This window comes from Notolepis coatsorum (assembly GCF_963971535.1).
Source record: "Notolepis coatsorum genome assembly, chromosome: 20".
In the NCBI taxonomy this organism is placed as follows: Eukaryota; Metazoa; Chordata; class Actinopteri; order Aulopiformes; family Paralepididae; genus Notolepis; species Notolepis coatsorum.
The window spans coordinates 64,893,921-64,913,334 of record NC_140184.1 but is presented as its reverse complement, the minus strand read 5'-3'; the positions used below and the strand labels follow the sequence as shown (position 1 = coordinate 64,913,334).

At 42.6% G+C, this 19,414-nt stretch overlaps 1 protein-coding gene across 2 annotated transcripts in view; it reads left to right on the top strand.

The window, feature by feature from the left end:
* The window catches only part of usp47 (ubiquitin specific peptidase 47), a 130,623-nt gene that overhangs the window by 39,190 nt on the left and 72,019 nt on the right, over positions 1-19,414 (top strand). For both annotated transcript variants that reach the window (XM_084337612.1, XM_084337611.1), the window contains exons 2-3: positions 301-495; positions 18,095-18,208. In XM_084337612.1, the coding sequence (XP_084193738.1) occupies positions 301-495; positions 18,095-18,208 (309 nt within the window). The remainder of the gene's footprint in view (positions 1-300; positions 496-18,094; positions 18,209-19,414) is intronic.

Sequence of the window (19,414 nt, the reverse complement as noted above, 5' to 3'; positions counted from 1 at the left end):
TTAAGCTGAAGGTATATTTTAGACATCTCTAAATGGTACATTGTCCCATTGGTCATATCAAAATACTGCGCCGCACAACGGAGGCACTCTTTTTTTGTGCCACGGTCTGGGCCGTCTGTAACGATGACGCTGGTGTCGTAGCCCGAGGAATGTTCTAACCCTTTTATTCTAGGTCTGGCCTTTCTCCATGAATGCATGATATGACTGTGTGATATCATTGTTTCAAAAAACCAAATGCGGAGCATTGCCCGTTCTTAATCCTCACACATTCTCTCCCCCCCCCCCCCCCATCCTCTGCAGATAGAGAATGCAGCTGAGGAACCCAGGGTGCTGTGCATCGTCCAGGACACCACCAATGCAAAGACGGTCAACGAGAGATTGACGCTCAACCTGCCCGCCTCCACCTCCCTCTGCAAACTCTTCCAAGATGTTGCCAACAAAGCTAGCTATGTGATTGGCACATTTGACCTGGCATGGGGCAACTCTGCTGACATGGTGAGGAAGTGAATTGCTATTTATAGTCGTGTCTGTTTTCGCCCCAGCGTACCGAGCGACAACACTTTGTCTAATGCTGATTATCATCACAGAAATAACCAAGGACCATTACGAATGCACTCACTTAGTGCTGAGTAGGAATTTGTGGTGTGTCTGTGTGTGTATGTGTTTTTGTATGTATGTGAGAGTAAGAGATGCCAGTCCCTTCTTAACTGAGCCTGAACTAATCCTGCTGCTGACCCAGGCCAGAGCCCAGGTGCTGTGGCTGGTGTTATCTCACTGAGTAGGTCAGTGGATTAAGCCCTGTTTCCACTGCAGCCTAGTGCTGCTTACTCCTCCTCCGCTTTAGCAGGGGAACAGGACAACACACCAGACAATAGCCCTGTTACATCGTGTGATTCACGTGTTGGCCTCGAGCGAGCCTCCTCTCCACTATTCAGTATCTATGTGCTCTTCAAGATGAATCCAAATGATGAAGGTTTGCTTGTGATCCGATATACTTTTCAGGGCTGTACAGTGCGAGATATATGTTGCACGTGCTACAGCAACATCAGTCTGTGCGATGAATGGATTTACTTCAGTAGCACTGGTGCGATAGGCATTCGGTTCATATCGATACTCTTATTTTGAAAATCCTGTGGCAACTAATTTCCGCCCAAGCGCAGCTCGCCATAATATCTATGGCTCCGGCAGCTAACAACGTTCGGTTCATATCGATAGGGAGACAGTGAGGTGTTTAATGTAGGAGACGGTGAGGTGTTTAATGTAGGAGACGGTGATGTCTTTAAAGGGGAACTATCTTATAAATGGCCTTTTTCAGTCTTTAGCATGGTTTCCTAGCTATGTGGACTTATATTAATATGATCTATGTCTCTAATTCTCATATTGGCGCATTCTTCCAATTCTCCTCTCACAATATTCACCCTCACTGAACTGAGTCATCTGAAAATGTGATGATCTGTGATGTCAGAGAGACTCAGCTGCATGATAATGTGGCAGATGCCACCAGGCCACACAGTGGTTTAGGAGCCCAGCCTCAAAACGGCTCGAGATCTTGAGGTAGAAAAATGCTGTTTTTGAGGACTTGATTAGAAATACAAAACAATGAATTAAAAAAAAAAAATAATTACAGAGGTGTTCCATAGACTCACAGGGATTGTGTAAAAGTGCCCAAATAGTGAAAGAAATAGTAAAATAGTTCCCCTTTAACACAGTGCCACGCCCCTTCCGGGAAGTGACCCCTTCCGTGCCGTGACCCCATGTAAACGTAGTTGTAGTTTGTAGAGCTAAACCTATATTTTATAGTATAGCTATGGGTCTAATAACGCCGTCGAGTCTCAGTGACTTGCTTCTGGTCAACGTGCAAAAAACTAATTTTTTCATCCGTACATTTCCGTTTTATACCGTTTTGAGTATGAATATAGTTTGGGTGCTTCTGAGTCATTCCAGGGAAAATACGCGAAATCTGCATTTTGTGTAATTCAATAAACATGTTGTCTTTTTTCGCCTGATTATCGGATCTTCTTGAAATCAACGCTAGATCTTTTTTTTTTTTTTTTTTTTGAACAACTGTTTTTTTTTTTCCCTTTTTTAACATAAAACTAGACAAACAATACAGTAACAGTAAAAATCTATGATAAATCACAGGACAAGAAATACAGAAATAATAATAACAATAATGACAGTCCAGTAATTAAATCAAAATAAATGTAGATTAACACTATGGCGTCCGAGAACGAGTATATACGTGTTTCGAAAAAGAGCGTTGTGGACCAGAGCCACGAGTATATACGTGACGAGTTGTTATTGTTTTATTCCATATTTATAACGCTTCTTAGGTACCCGATCCACTACCAGCATCTTTTCACATATTTGATTTTGAACATGCAGTACCGGCTAGACCCGCTTAGGGGCGCCATCGCTCCACTGCAGTATCATTATGTGAATAAAAAAAAATGCAAGTACAGTTCTGTGGGTGGATCATAGTTCCTTGATCCCAGCCGAACATCCTCCATCTTGGATCAGCTTGCCGAGCGTTTTTTTCAGCGTGGAATAATGGGATTTATGATTAGCCAATGTGCATATCGATCTACCAGAATCCGATGACTGGTGAGGAAATGCTGCCGGCGATCACATGGCCTGACGGTAGGATAATATTACCCCAAATTACAGCTGGATTGGACATTGTTTTATAACGTAATGTGATCGGTCAATGAAAATGCTATATTGAACGCACACTGTATTGCTAATCAATAATAGTAATCGGTGTTCCCCGCCGCCCCCATTTCATCCATAGATGCTCTGTAATAGTCCGGATGCTACGCAGTTTGTTTTATTTCATTCGTATATATACAGCAGAAATGGCGTTTGAAATAACGGCACCAACGTTTAGCCTATTTTGCAGCCTCCTGGAGAAAAGCCTATAAATGATATATAAAGCAATACTATAAATGATATATAAAGCTCTTAGAAAGTACATCGGTTTGTTTACAATCCGCTGTCCTCTGAGGCCTAAATCGCAGAGCCCCGCCGGTCGCCATAGTGTTAAAAGACATAAAAATAATAAATACAATACAATACATGTGCTCTTGCTCGCTCTTCCTCGCTCTTTCCTTCCCCTTCCCTCCCCCTCCACCCCCCCCCCCCCCCCCTCAGGACCCCCACTTGGACTATACATCCACTATTCCATTTAACATCAGAAATTACAAGTTCATATGCTCCCTTTATCTTCTCCACCACAGCTAACCAGATTGCTATGCTGGCTTCATTATCACCTAAAATTCCTGCAGTAGATATCTCTAGATAAATCCCATCGAGATAGGTAAGAACTAGGGATGTCCGATATTATCGGCCTACCGATATTATCGGCCGATATCGGCATTAAAATGTGATATCGGAAAATATCTGTATCGGTTTTCAAATTTTTTTTTTTTTTTTTTTTTATTACATTTCTATAACCTTTATTTACACAGGCAAGTAAGAACAAATTCTGATTTTATTTATTGTCAAAAGTATGCATAATGTTGTGTTAATTCCACAACAAGAGATATGTAATGTTAATTACCTGAAATTATTTCATTTGTGGGGGTGGGGTATCGGAAATTAAGAGTTGGACAATATCGGTGTATCGGTAAAAAAGCCAATATCGAGCATCCCTAGTAAGAACCCATACCTTCCGGCACATTTTATCCGGTTGAATCCAACGTGACGCTATCAACTTTTTGGCAGCCGTAAGACCGGACAAAATTTGTCTCTTTACATGTACAGAGGTTGATAACTTTGAAACATCATTCAACAACAATACAGAAGGCAGTGTAGGTATGGTCAGAGATAGAAATTCTGATAATTGAGTAATAATTGAATAATAATCAACGCTAGATCTTAATTATTATCCTTCCTCGTGCAAGCATGCAATGTTGTTTAGACCGGCGTCCCCCCCCCCCCCCCCCCCAAAACGTCAAAGGCTTGCAATTGCTCATTCATTTTCTCAAGTCACATCCACGGCATCAAATCCGTCAAACAGCGCATCTCCTCAAACATTTTAATCCCAGTTACAATATCACAATAACGTGTGAGTGACACAATTCAATAATCCACATGTGACTCGACGTGACCAAACCCGACTTGTGGCGGCGAGATACAAGCATCAGAAAATGTCTTGCACTTCAGAACTATTAAAAAAAATCGAAATATTGCTTTTTTGACTGCTTTGAAATGTCATTGCTCTGTTCCCTTATTTGCAAAACTTAATACAACTTGTAAATTAGTTAATTATTGTTATTTGTCAGACAGTATTGTGTCTCAATGCTGGGGGGAAGACTACAAACGAGGGCTTAAGCTGGGTGTGGTCTGTCTGCGCGTGTTATTCATGCAAGGTACTTAGCGAGGTGTTTAAACACACACAAGGATAGCTCTCCTTTCTTAACACTTTGAGTGCCAACAACTAGATTTCTCGTTAGTTCATAGAGTAGTTCTTAGAGTAGACCAGTGGTTCCCAAAGTCGGGGTGGGCCGCGAGTTTTCAAAAAAAAAAAAACCTGACGATGTGCATTGGGCCGCGGCTCTCTGACGCCTTATTTTCTGGGTCCTGGCCTGAAAAGTTTGGGAACCCCTGGAGTAGACGACAGAGTACAGCAACTTGCAATGGGCCTGGTCTACAAGATACACTACACGACCAAGGTACCCATGTACATGTCAAAATACTTCCCAAAGGTCAGTGAATACCACGATCACACCAGCTCTCTCTGAGCTCCATTGGGAAAATACCGCCCCTATCGTCTCTCCGGATGGTACTGCAGTAACTGCACCCCTTTGGATTGGATTGAATATAACTCATACAAAAAAAAATCCTGCTTCCACATTTTACTTGTCAGACAAGTAACCCGAGACGATCGAAGTCATTGTCGACCACCAGAACAGCGGATAATGTGTTTCCAGTACCCAGCGTTGGATCAATAAACGCGATCGATATTTGGAATGGCGATCAGGAATTGGAATAATCTTTTTGGAGAACATCTGATCTGAGGTAAGGAATCTATTTTACCAGTCTTGGGATAATTAGAGCTTTTTTCACAGATATATCAACGTGGGCCCTATGTGTGTGTGTGTGTGTGTGCGCTGATCAGGAAATGAGAATAGATTTTTCAGCTTGCTTCTCTAGCGTGCATAAGTACACATATACTATCGATAATCTAGCGTTTATTTGAAAAACGACAAATGACAAAGTGTCTAGTGTATTCGAGAATATTCCAATAAATGCAGTTTATGGGGGAATCTTTCAGAACGATAGATTTTCGCAATGCTATAAAAAGGATATGAACCGATTAAAAAAACAACAAAAAAAAACAATCCGTTTCGACAGTGTTGACTGCAAACAAGTCATTGATAAGCGACGGGCAGATTAGACACAGCCATAATTTAAAACATAGATTAGGCGTTTTTAACGCTAACATTGAAGTGGATGATGGCATTCAACGGGGTAAAAATGTAAACAAGGTCGGCACTGAAACTGTTAAAGTGGTATGTGGTCCAGTTATGCTGGCTCAATACACACAATTGTAATTTCTTGCCACAACCCATGCTGTTCCTCATACTAGCTCTGGATAGTTAACCACAAACGAATGCAAAGTCAAGTCAAGATACTCCTCTTCAACCTCCTTCCTAAAAATATAGTCTGCTCTGGTACACTACTGACATTTTAAGACCACTTATTAAATTAAAACAGACATAATCCTTTCACTACCACACTACAGAAGGTTAACCTTTCACTACCACAATACAGAAGGTTAACCTTTCACTACAGAAGGTTAACCTTTCACTACCACACTACAGAAGGTTAACCTTTCACTACCACACACATTTTTTAATAAGCTCATGACTTCCTTTTTCCTCTATGGTGTTTGCAGTGTCATAAAAGAGCCTGCACTAGAACGCGGCCAGGTGTTAATTGCCCCAGAGAGAGGGGGGACGTGGATTAGGTCTGGGCGATATGACGATATTATATAAATATCGGGTACAGTTCATTAACAATACACTTTTTAAACGTATCGTGGATATTGTGATGTTTTGCCCTCGCGTTAGAGGCCGCCGCGGCTGAGATGAGACTTACAAGCGCAGTGCTAAATGCTTTCCTCTCCCTCTCACAGGAAAAAAAAAGTCAGTCACACACACACTTGCCCAAATTATGTCATCTACACGCACATACACGCACGCAAGCGCACACACCTAGCCAGAGACAGAGAGGCGGTGGCTCGGTGCTAGGGATGCCCCCTGAAACCCAGGAGTAAGCTCCGACGTTAACGGTACTGCAATCGGTAAATTAGTCTATGAGCGGATTAGCTACGGAGCTAACAGAGTGTACCATCCATCTGCGACACAACAGTGGCAGCAACAGTGGACACGGAGTAATGTTAACGTTATGTCGAGTTCATACTACACTACACGTATGAACTCGACATAACGTTAACATTACTCCGTTTCCATGAAGTGTTTAATTAGCAGCAATCTGTTGTTGAAAATGTAACGTAAACCGGAAATGGAATGAGAGGACAGGAAGCTTCTGGCCCTTGTAGTCATATATATTGTAGTCTTTTAGTCTTAACTAAAATATTTTAACAAAATAAAAAACAGCAGCACTATTGGATAACTGAGTCATGTTTGCTATGTATTTCTTTCTTTAGGGGAGTAGGACATTTGTTTCAGTTTTAGCATGATGTTTTATAGATGGCTAGGTTAAACACAGGTTTTTGTTTTTAAGAGGGGCGGTTTGATTTGATTTGATTGAAGTTTATTTCAAGTATGCAACACAACAAACAAACATCAAGTACAGATATAGCCTTAAGCCGTTCAAATAATAAATATATACATACATGTAAATAAATAAATAGTTACAATATGTAATCTAATCATCTAAATCTAATCTAATATATAATCTAAAAAAACGAAAGGCTAAAATGCTAAATATATAATCTAAGAATCCAATAATCTAAATCTAATATATAATATAAAAATGCTAAATGCATGAGTCTTTTGTCTTTAATGTTCGCTTGCAAACTCAAATACTGTCTTGGTAAGCCTCATAATGAATTGTTTGGGGAAAAAAGGAAAAACATCGTGATGTGTATCGTGTATCGCCGAAAGGTCAGAAAATATCGTGATATCATATTTAGGCCATATCGCCCAGCCCTAACGTGGATTACAATGCATTCTGGGTAATGTTGTAGTTTTTTTTAACACTGTTTACACAAGTGTAAACTCTTCAAGGGCATTTTCTCTGAATACGTTTTGTGATCACCATGATTCATAGGAAGTAGCTTGAAAAGTATCCCAACAAAATGTTCAAGTGATGGCTTATTTTGAAGGTATGAATCTGTACTTTCATAATATGTAAAAAAAAAAAAAAAAATTGAAGATGCCTCAACAAGACCATACTGTCTATGGCTGGCCACATATTCAGATTCGTCGTAATTCATATCCACAATCCACGCATGAAGACGCTTCAATTTATGCTTGAATGAAACACAATCCGGGCGCAAATACATCCACAGCCGAGAATATGAAACTAATCGGAGCCAAACGCCTGATAGGTTTCATTCATTAAAAACATCCCGCGGGATTCACATTTGCAATGCTCCGACGTTATTAAAATAACCACATAGTGTGTATATCGCACCTCGCGAGCGGCGTATATATGACGTGCATTATTTAGAACAAAGTAAATCCATAGGCTGAATATGATTTATTATCAGCATTTTAGGTATATTATTTTACATTTCAAAAGCCCCCTCTAGAAAAACGAAGCACAAAAACATAATTCAGAATGGTATAATGGGTTCTAGACTGAGAATTATTTCAGGAAGGGAGCTGGCATTTCTTTGCGAGGGCGTGGCCATGGTTTATCCAGCTAACTGAACTAAACCCTGCTCTCGACCAGGTTCAAACTTTTTGATCTGTTGCCATAGTGATTTAGAAAATCGTACGTCGGGGAACCGAAAGGTCTAGTTTAAGTCAAGTTATCCTGAAAATTATCCGGCTAACTCAGTTAGCCAGGTACGAGGAACAGGGCCCTGGTCTCTGATGTAATGCAAAAAAAAGAATCCAAATATCTGATCGCCATTCCAGTTATCCACAGCGATCCTGTCTCAGACGTTGTTGGGCATTGCACTTCAACGGGCAGGCGGGGTCAGTAGTCAAAACCATCCCTACAAGTGTGTGTTTTGCCGGAGTGTTTATGCCCCGCCCCCATGCCGCAGCTCGGTAGAGAAAATAAACTAACCCGTTTCTAACGGGGTGCGATAATGGCCGAAGGCGTATAAGACAGTCTGCCAGCTCAGACACATTCAGTACAGCATGCACAAGGTGCCCCGCTGAATTATGAATGGCAATAGCGAATAAAATAAATACCGTGAGAAAAACGTAGATCTACGTTTCTGTGACGTAGCCGGCACTCAACGGTTGGGCGACAGAAACGTAGTTCTACGTTAACGGCATCCAACGTATTAATAGAAAACCAAGGTCAACACTGTGGAGACTGAACTCAGATATCCTCAATAACCCGGGAACTAGAAATTCCCTGAAGACAGAAATGGAAACATATCTAGAACTAAACGATAATGATGAAGTAGCACCAACTATGCTCTGGGATGCGCTTAAAGCTGTACTAAGAGGTAAAATTATCGCCATCACGTCATTCTTTTTTTTTTATCCACTTTTTCTCCCATTTTTCTATATACTTTCTCCCATCCCAATTTCGTATCATCCAATTCAACCCTCCCCTGTCACGAACGCTGTTTCTTGCCTCCCACAAGCCGGCTGCAATGTGGACTAAGTCATACATAGCACAAGTCCCCTCCGGTACTTGAGGTAACGGCAGTCGCATCTTTTCACCTGCGCAGCTCGATCTCTCAGTGGCGAGGAGTAACGCGTGGGAGGCTCACGCTGCCCCCGACACTTCCTGATTCTACTGCGCAGGCGCACCAACCGACCTGTAGGAGTCGCTGTCCACAACGCCTGATCCCCACGCATCAGTTTCCCACCCCCTAATACGGCCAATGTGTATTAGTATGAACGACCAGCTAAACTGAAAGCAATGTGGAGCGCTGGGCTCGAACAGGCGAGCCCAGCGTCTCCGCATTCGTGGCGAGCGCCTTGCCCACTACGCCACGTAGCCGCCCACGTCATTCTTTAAAAAACTCAGAGGACAGAGACTACACGATCTGGAAACCAAATTGAAACAACTGCAAAGACAACACAGCCACAATTTAGATAAGTGATTGAAACAAGAAATGAAAGATATAAAGAACGAGATAAATGAAATAGGCAATCTGGAAATACAAAAGAAGCTACTATTTACAAAACAACGATACTACGAGGTGGGGGGGAAATCAATGAAATTGCTATCATATAGACTAAAGAAAAAACAAGCAGACAATGCAATACATAAAATAAGGAATCCCACAACGGGTGCAATTGAATGCAGGCTAGATAAAATCCAACAGAACTTCGAAAATATCTACAAGACACTGTACGCTCAAGATAATGACTTTGAGATCGAGACATTCCTCTCCACTCTAGAGCTACCCAAAGTAACAGCAGATCAAAATAAAGACTTGATAACAGAAATAACAATAGAGTCGGGCGGCTGAGTGGTGCAGTGGGCAAGGCGCTCGCCACTAACGCAGGATATGCTGGTATCGAGCCCAGCTCTCTGCGTTGCTACCGGGTTGGCCGGTCGTCATACTAACACAATTGGCAGTGTTAGAGGGTGGGATAGCCGCTGGGTGGGGATTGGACGTTGTGGACAGCGACTCCTACAGGTCGGTTGGGTGAGGCCTGTACAGCAGAAGCAGGAAGTATCGGGGGCAGCGTGAGCCTCCCACGCGTTACTCCTCGCCACTGAGAGTTCGAGCTGTCTGGTGAAAAGATGCGACAGGCTGCCTCCTCGTGTACCGGAGGGGACACGTGATTCAAGGCTTCTATCCTCACTACAGCCGACCAGTGGGAGGCATAGTCTAGCAACGTTCAAGACAGGGGAGGGAAGAATTGGAATCACGAAATTGGGATGGGAGAAAAAAAGGAGAAAAGTGGATAAAAAAAATAAAAAAATAACAATAGAGGAACTACACGCCGCAATCTCTAGAACAGTGGTTCTCAAACTTTTTACACGAAGTACCACCTGAGAACGTAGCTGGCTCTCCAAGTACCACCATATGACCCACGTTAAAATACAGTCTATTCAGCTATGCACAGTTCACGCGGCAAATGTATTCCTAATACCATTATTTATTAACTTTTGTCAGACACAGCCACGATGTACAAAGGGGTAGCACTAGAACTAGCAAACTCTTCCACACAACTCATACAATGCAAGGGGCATTGAGAACATAATAACTAACATTCTCACGAGAAAATTAAGAACAACTGTATTTCAGCAAATGTACTTAATTCTCTCTCTCACACACACACCCACGCACGCACACACACGCACACACACGCAGCATGAGCAGGGCCGGACTGGGGAAATAATTCAGGCTGGGAAATAGTGTGAAATATAGCCCCAGTCAGGAATTATTTTGTTACAAAGACTTAATTTCCTGCATTCTGGTGCAGGAATTTTTGAAATTTTACCCTTTAAATTCCAGTGTTTGTGATGGGCATCACAAATTATTGTAAAAAAAACACACAAAGTAAAATATTTTCAAAGTACATTTTTCTGGGGGGGATTATTACAGGCTAGGCATGTGTCAATGATTAACAACAACACAGATGTTGATGGATTTTTTGTAATGTCAGATTTAACAACTCTTTTCAGAAAAGTGGGAGTATTTCATTTTTTATCTGACATTACAAAAAATACAAATGGTTATGATCAGGGCTGAAGTTGAATAAAAGATTACGACTGTTTAGACTGTCAGTGGTCTCCTGGTTGTTCCCCACTTAGGTTATCTAACTATCGCACCGCCGCAACTAGAAACACTGGCCTGGCCGCGTAATTATTTAAGGTAACCAACTTGCGTCTAGCCGCGGCGACGCGGTAGCGGCAGAGCCGCTTCGCTCCGCGGCAGCATTATGTAGCAGTAATTCCCCATCTTTTAAAGGGGAACTCCAACATTTTGGGAAATTTGCTTATTTAACATCTTCCCTGGAGTTAGACAAGAAGATACATACCTTTTTTGTCTCTGTGCGTGCATTTTAGCTTTGGGAATAGACGCTCCGTTAGCATAGCTTAGCTTCATCACTGGAAGTGAGTAGGGGCCGGAGCCTTACAGTGCCTTACAGTAGAGCTGCCGCGATTACCGCATTACCGCGGCATCGCTGTTACATCACGCCCACCGCAAGAGTAGGCTGAATACCGCGTCACCGCTGTTTTTTTTTTATAATAATAAAGTACCCTTCTCTCGTTGGGCTTGCGGCTCTGCAGATATACCCTACTCCTCTATCGAGGTTCCAAGCGACCCTATTGGGTACCAGAAAAGTCATGTGAAACATTGCAGACCACTGATTGGTCAGAAGAGAGACGCGTCACACGTTGGATCGTCTTGCAGTGCTTTTACTTCCTGAATCTCAGCCATTGATCAGAGCTCACAGTCACAACACGGCTAATATACGTTAGCTCCCACCGGAGACCGGAGTGGATTACCGACGTACCGTCGCTCCTCAGGGAACGAGGCATAATGATTTTACTGCAACGAAATGTTATAATAAAAGCCCTTCGTTCTATACACTTGTCTGATTGAAAACTTTATTAACAGACCGCAGAATGGGTACAACTCTGCACGCTCTGAGCAAAGAAAGGAACTGAGATATGAATTGAGTAACGCTTGCCTTGCTATGGTCCGGTAAATACGAACGTGTAACTATATAACGTAATGCCACAAAACGAATGCCTTTGTAATCATAAGTAGTAACGTTATAATAATAAGAAGAAGAAGAAAGGGTCGGGGGGTAACCGGCGGGCGCGCCGCTACCACCCCTGCCCGCGACACAGGGGATACTTCGGATCAGTGTTTCACTTTTAACGAATGCGTGCTTGCCGAATCCCAAACAATATTCATGCTGCAAAGTCATCCTCTAAAGATAGACATTTAGACTAGAGGCAGGCTATATGCTATAAAGAGTAGACTACAAAAAAAATGCATTCAAACTTTTTTTTTGTGTGTATGTGTGTGCGGTAATAACCGCAGCGGTAGGAAATATTTCGCAAATTTGTGCGGTAAGGAAAACATCAATACCGCGGCAGCTCTACCTTACAGTGTATTGCAAGGTCTGACATTGACCAAACTTGATATGCATGACCTTGGTGGGCTCTAGGTCAACTCCTGAAAAGGGGGTCAATGTCAGACCTTGCAATCAAAAGTTAGGGGGCACACTGAAATTATGGCAAGGGTTATTAGCCCCCTAACTTTTGATTGCAAAGTCTGACATTGACCCCCTTTTCAGGAGTTGACCTAGAGCCCACCAAGGTCATGCATATCAAGTTTGGTCAATGTCAGACCTTGCAATACACTGTAAGGCTCCGGCCCCTACTCACTTCCAGTGATGAAGCTAAGCTATGCTAACGGAGCGTCTATTCCCAAAGCTAAAATGCACGCACAGAGACAAAAAAGTTATGTATCTTCTTGTCTAACTCCAGGGAAGATGTTAAATAAGCTAATTTCCCAAAATGTTGGAGTTTTCCTTTAACATCGACGGCTAGCTCAACTTGTTCGCCGCCTTGCTGTGGATCCTGCGGTGCGTTGGTAACAAGTTCGAATCCCTTCAATTTTTTTTTCTTCTTTAACGTGCATTCTTTCGCTTAAAGGGGAACTCCAACATTTTGGGAAATTAGCTTATTTAACATCTTCCCTGGAGTTAGACAAGAAGATACATACCTTTTTTGTCTCTGTGGTGTGCGTGCATTTTAGCTTTGGGAATAGACGCTCCGTTAGCATAGCTTAGCTTCATCACTGGAAGTGAGTAGGGGCCGGAGCCTTACAGTGCCTTACAGTGTAATGCAAGGTCTGACATTGACCAAACTTGATATGCATGACCTTGGTGGGCTCTAGGTCAACTCCTGAAAAGGGGGTCAATGTCAGACCTTGCAATCAAAAGTTAGGGGGCACACTGAAATTATGGCAAGGGTTATTAGCCCCCTAACTTTTGATTGCAAAGTCTGACATTGACCCCCTTTTCAGGAGTTGACCTAGAGCCCACCAAGGTCATGCATATCAAGTTTGGTCAATGTCAGACCTTGCAATACACTGTAAGGCACTGTAAGGCTCCGGCCCCTACTCACTTCCAGTGATGAAGCTAAGCTATGCTAACGGAGCGTCTATTCCCAAAGCTAAAATGCACGCACAGAGACAAAAAAGGTATGTATCTTCTTGTCTAACTCCAGGGAAGATGTTAAATAAGCTAATTTCCCAAAATGTTGGAGTTTTCCTTTAAGTTTAGGCATTGTTTCGGAGTTGGTTAGGGTTAAGTTTAGGCATTGTTTCGAAGTTGGTTAAGGTTAGAAGGGTTAAGTTTAGGCGCTGTTTCGGAGTTGGTTAAGGTTAGTTTGTCGCAGAGAATGGCAATAGAATGCAGCCTATTTCCGCACTGCCGCTCTCGCGCTGCCGCGGTCACATGGGCGTAGTGGCCAATCAGAGAAACGCTGAACACAAGTTGGTTGCCTAAAAATATTTTTTCCTCAAGTACCACCAACCAGCAGTACCACCAAGTACCACTAGTGGTACTCGTACCACAGTTTGAGAACCACTGCTCTAGACTAAAAGCAAACAAAGCCCCGGGCACAGATGGATATACAGCCGAATGGTATAAAACATTTAAAGAACAATTGACCCCAACACTACTGAAGGCATTCAATTGGGTTTTGGAGAAGCAAAATCTCTCTTCATGGAGAGAAGCAATAATTTCAGTCATCCTGAAGGAAGGGAAAGACAAACTAGAATGCGGCAGTTACCACCCAGTAAGTGTGTTAAACCTGGAATATAAATTGTTTACATCAATAATATCACAAATATTAGATAAGATCCTACCTGACCTCATACATCTGGATCAGGCAGGCTTCATCAGGCAGAGGCAGACACAAGACCGCATCAGAAGATCACTACACATTATTAGACATATCACCCAAAATGGGATAGAGGCAGTATTAATAAGTTTGGATGCAGAGAAAGCATTCGATTCGGTAAGGTGGTCATTCTTATATAAGGTACTAGGGAAGTTTGGCTTCCATGAATCTATAATATCAACCTTTCAGGCATTGTATGACAATCCATCCGCAAGGATCAAAATGAATGGGGATCTATCAGAGTCCTTCATCCTAGAATGCGGGACCAGACAGGGTTGTCCGGCTTCCCCAGGACTGTTCGCAATTTTTATAGAACCCCTGAGTCAATGTATAAGACAGAATGTAGACATAAAGGGAGTGGGCATGGCAGGCGGAGAACATAAACTCACTCTTTTCGCGGATGACGTCATGGTGTACCTGACCCAACCCACTCAGACATTTCCAAAACTATTTAACTTGCTAGAAGAATATGGAACACTCTCAGGCTACAAATTAAATATCCAGAAGACTCACCCCCCCCCCCCTCCCCAACAATATTAGAAAAATATTAATTGAAATGGGAAATAGACTCATTAAATTACCTGGGGGTGAGCCTGCCAAGAGATATCTCGAGGTTATTTGACCTCAACTACATCCCTTGAATGAATAAAGTCAGATATATTAAGATGGAGCCTGATCCCTTTCCTGAGTCTCCAGGGTGGACTCAATTAAGATGAATATACTACCGAGATTGTTATACCTGTTCCAGACCCTCCCAGTGGAGATACCCACGAAGCAATTTACGGAGTGGGCTAGATTAATATCAAGATACCTTTGGCAGGGAAAAAAAACCCAGAATCAGATATAAAACACTACAGATAAGAAAAGAAAAAGGGGGAATAAGTCTACCATGCCTACGGGAATATTTGTATGCAGCCCAACTGAGGCCAATAGTATCAGGGCTGTACACTGCGATGATATCATTGCGAATTGCCCCTTTAATTGGCCGTTGCGATTGGTAAATATTATCTGGGGGCGGGCTTGCGAGTAGTGCTTTCAAGCCTTGGATTCGCATTTCACTCCTAAATTATCCAAGGCGTATGATGATGCGATGACGTCACTCACGCGAGCTGAGCAGTGAGCACTCAGCAGGTATGATCAGCGGGAACAATCGACTGAGCACTCACTCTGATAGACTGGCTGACTGTCTGATTTAGCTATGAAGAAAAGTAAAGTTAGTATTGCTTCATATTTTCGTTGCGTTCGACCTCCTATAGTGAGCCGAACTGAACTGAACTCAGACACACGGAGAGAGCTGCGGCGTCTGCTCCTCCTCCAGCACCCGTGGCTGTTGTAAACACTGGGACCTCGGTGAGCCTGCCAGCCGGCTAGCTACTGATAGCTATCAACAAATGCTCCAGTAAGTCTAGTAGTGCATGATAGCTTGCGTTAGCTTACTGTTCAAAACGAAACGTCCCATTAAACTAAATAGTTCAGATAGCTCCGTCCTGATATCAATGTCTTATAACACTGAGTCGATGCGTATTCGAGCTGAGGGCACGCTGAATATAGTCAATAGGGACCAGCTGCAGCGCCGGAGAATCCTGGCCGTAGCTGGAGGCTACAGTATAGGGCCCAGCTGCAGCTCCGGAGAATCCTGGCCGTAGCTGGAGGCTACTCAGTACACACAGACAGTGGAGCTGGTTGCATATAGCGAGCATTTAGACTTGTTGCGTGGTGGCGATGTCTCGTAGATAATACAACTACAAGTATGATTATATAATATATATATATTTTATTAAAAATAATAATTATATACATTTTTTTTTTTTTTAAATCAAAAACAATCTATATAAATAATGGTAAAATTGTTATTTAAAAATTTGCCCCTAAAAAATTTTTTTTGCCCCTAAATTTCTCATTTAGGGGCAAGTGTGCCCCTAGTGAAAAAGCTTAGCGTACAGCCCTGAGTATGCTGGGGTGCTCCATCGTTTTCAGCAAGATGGAAAGAAATTGAATGTGAAATGGTGGAATTGGTTCCACTAGCAGCTATAGTGGCAGACAGCGGATTAATAGACAATATGATAAAGAATAACAACCCCTGGATTAATGTAGCTCTGAGAATCTGACAAGACACGATAAGGACATGTGGAGTGAGGGGACCCATCAGAAAGCTGAGATGGTGTGCATATGATTCAGACTCATTTTCTCTTGCCTGTTACTTCACAGGTATGATAGGGAGTGATCGTACGCAGTAGACACAGCAATGATGGATGTCCAGTCGTGATTCCAGGTTTAGGGGTGTTTATTGCTGAAGTTGCAGTTGTACATTAAATTTATTGCCAGTGTGGGTTCTGTAGGAATTATATGGTATTCTATATTTATTTGGTATTTCTTTCTGCTTCTGGCTGCTGAGCTGCTGAGCTTCTGGTAAGAACGTGTGCTCCTCACTACCTGTGTCCTAGTTGATTACAGCACCTGTGACCCACTAAATACATGCCCAGTGCTGTCTAATCTAAAACCCACCACCAGGTGTCTAATAATAATATTACAAATAATAATAAATAATATGCCACCATCATAATGGCTCCTACACAGATCATCAAAGTGTAAGAAGATAGTCTCTCAAATATATGGTGGACTCTGCCAGGCCAAATTGAATTCAACCAACACAATCTATATAAAGGAGAAATGGGAGAAGGAATGTAATGTCAATCTCAGAGGATGCTTGGGATCGTTTCAGTGGCCATTGCCCCCTGGAAAAATTTCAAATTTCAAAAAAAGAATATACCTTACCTTAGCCAGAAGGTATTCCAAAAAGGATAATTCCAAGTGATCGCCATCGCGATTACCAGTGTATGTCTATACACGTTTCGATGGTAAAATCAAAATGTGGTAAAATCAACAATTTCGAGGTGATCAATGTGAATCTGTTCAAGCAGGAGCAGGAGCCTTACCAAAAAAGGGAAGACGTGTATCCACACCAATGCAATTCCAGTTCAGACACAGACGATACTGTCACCTGATATTCGATCGGCATTGCAATTCCAATGTATACAAACGAGCCAGGAATGGCTAGAATGATCTGGATGAGGATTTAGAACGGGGATCAGAGGAAAAATATCAAATGATCTAAAAACGAGTTTACTCGTTATTGGCGCTCAACGCTTGCCGGCCAATAACGAGTGTACTCGTGATTGGCGCTGAAAGTGTTAAGGGAAAGCTGTGATGTAGGCTATTATTTTCTTTAAGCAGAACTATTCAGTTACCAATCATATCTTACCTACATTTGTTTTACTAACTTTAATATACTATAATTAATATACACTGTGCTGCTATATTTTCTAGGAAAATACCAATATCGGGACGGGACTGTATCAGATTCAGCAGATACTCAATATTAAATTACTTGGATGGGGATCAGGGGCAGATTGATGGCGACATCCCTACTCTACAAATACATAGAGCCTATACGAGGACCTTCTGTGCTACACATGAGAGCAAAACTGTTATCACACAAGATAAATACAGAAGGGCGGCTAAGTGGCGCAGTGGGCAAGGCGCTCACCACTAACGCAGGAGAGATGTTGGGTTCGAGCCCAGCTCTCTGCGTTGCTTCCGGCTTGGCTGGTCGTTCATACTAATACAATTGGCAGTATTAGGGGGTGGGAAAGCCGGTGGGTGGGGATCGGACGTTGTGGACAGCGACTCCTACAGGTCGGTTGGTGCGCCTGTACAGCAGAATCAGGAAGCAACGGGGGCAGCGTGAGCCTCCCACGCGTTACTCCTCGCCGCTGAGAGATCGCGCTGTGCAGGTGAAAAGATGCGACCGCTGCCTCCTCGTGTACCGGAGGGGACACGTGATGCAAGGCTTGGTCCACATTGCAGCCGACCAGTGGGAGGCATGGTCTAACAACGTTCGAGACAGGGGAGGGTAGAATTGGATCATTCTAAATTGGGATGGGAGAAAAATAGAAAATGGGGAGAAAAAGTAGATAAAAAAAAAAAAAAAAAACAGAAATGCGATGTCCAAGTCTTCATTCCCTCTTCTCTTTTCTCTCCTCTTCAGGGACCACTGGACCTCAGCAGTGAGATGGCCCTCTCAGAGTCTGGGTTTGAGCCTGGGAAGAGGAACTTCCTCCAGCTCACAGATAAAGATGGAGAGCAGCCTCAGATCACATCGGTAAGTGACACGAAGACAAGGACATTTTTGGTTGATTTTTCTTCTTTTTTTTTAAAGGCCCAATAGCCTCATCAACAAATATAAGAATGGAGACATGTTTTAATTCTCTAGTTGATTGACTGCGCTCTTTATACATGAGCTAACTAGGGATGCACCGATATGAAAATTGGCCACCGATACTGATACCGATTGTTCAACTAACACTATCGGCCGATACCGATACCGATACTTGTATATTTGTATATAAGTATTTGTAAAAAAAAATTAATTTCTTTTAATTTAAATTTTTTTTTTAATGAAACTACTGTATATTTGTATGTGTATGTTTGTATTTGTAGGCCTCTTTACTTACTTAAAAAAAAGGAAACATCAAGAAATATGTTTATGGTATTAATTCCACCATGCCATGTAGCACTATTTCTCTCCCAGTATTGTCTGGCGGCCTGCAGATGGATACTATTCTCTCAACCAGAGCTCTCAGCCAATGCAATAGAACCATTTTGATTGACAGTCGATTCGGCCAATTACGCCACACCGCTAGCACCCACCTCCTGCTGTTCTTACCACCAATCGGCAAGCGTTTATTCATTTTCTACTTTCGGGCATGCCGCCATTGATCTGCTTGCGACTCGAGAGCACAACAAACTTAACGTAGCTAATACCTTAGCTGCCCGGCCCGCCGACCATCGCTCCACAGCATGACCAAATGAGACATAATGATTTTACTGCAACAAATGTTATAATAAAACAAAGCCTTTCTATACATTTGTCTGGTTGAAAACTTTATTAACAGATTGCAGAATGGGTAGTTGGGTACGGAATGAGCAACGGAATGGAACTGAGCTATGAACGGAATAATGCCTTGCTTACTTGCTGTGTTCGGGTAAATAATATGCTGATGTTATATTGAACGTGTAACACTAACTATATAACGTTATTAACTAACTAGCTACCGTACCGGGAGCTCACGTTGATGCCTGGATGGTGCTAACTAACTAGCTACCGTTCCGGGAGCTCACGTTGATGCCTGGATGGTGCTAACTAACTAGCTACCGTCCCGGCAGCTCACGTTGATGCCTGGATGGTGCTAACTAACTAGCTACCGTACCGGGAGCTCACGTTGATGTCTGGATGGTGCTAACTAACTAGCTACCGTACCGGGAGCTCACGTTGATGTCTGGATGGTGCTAACTAATTAGCTACCGT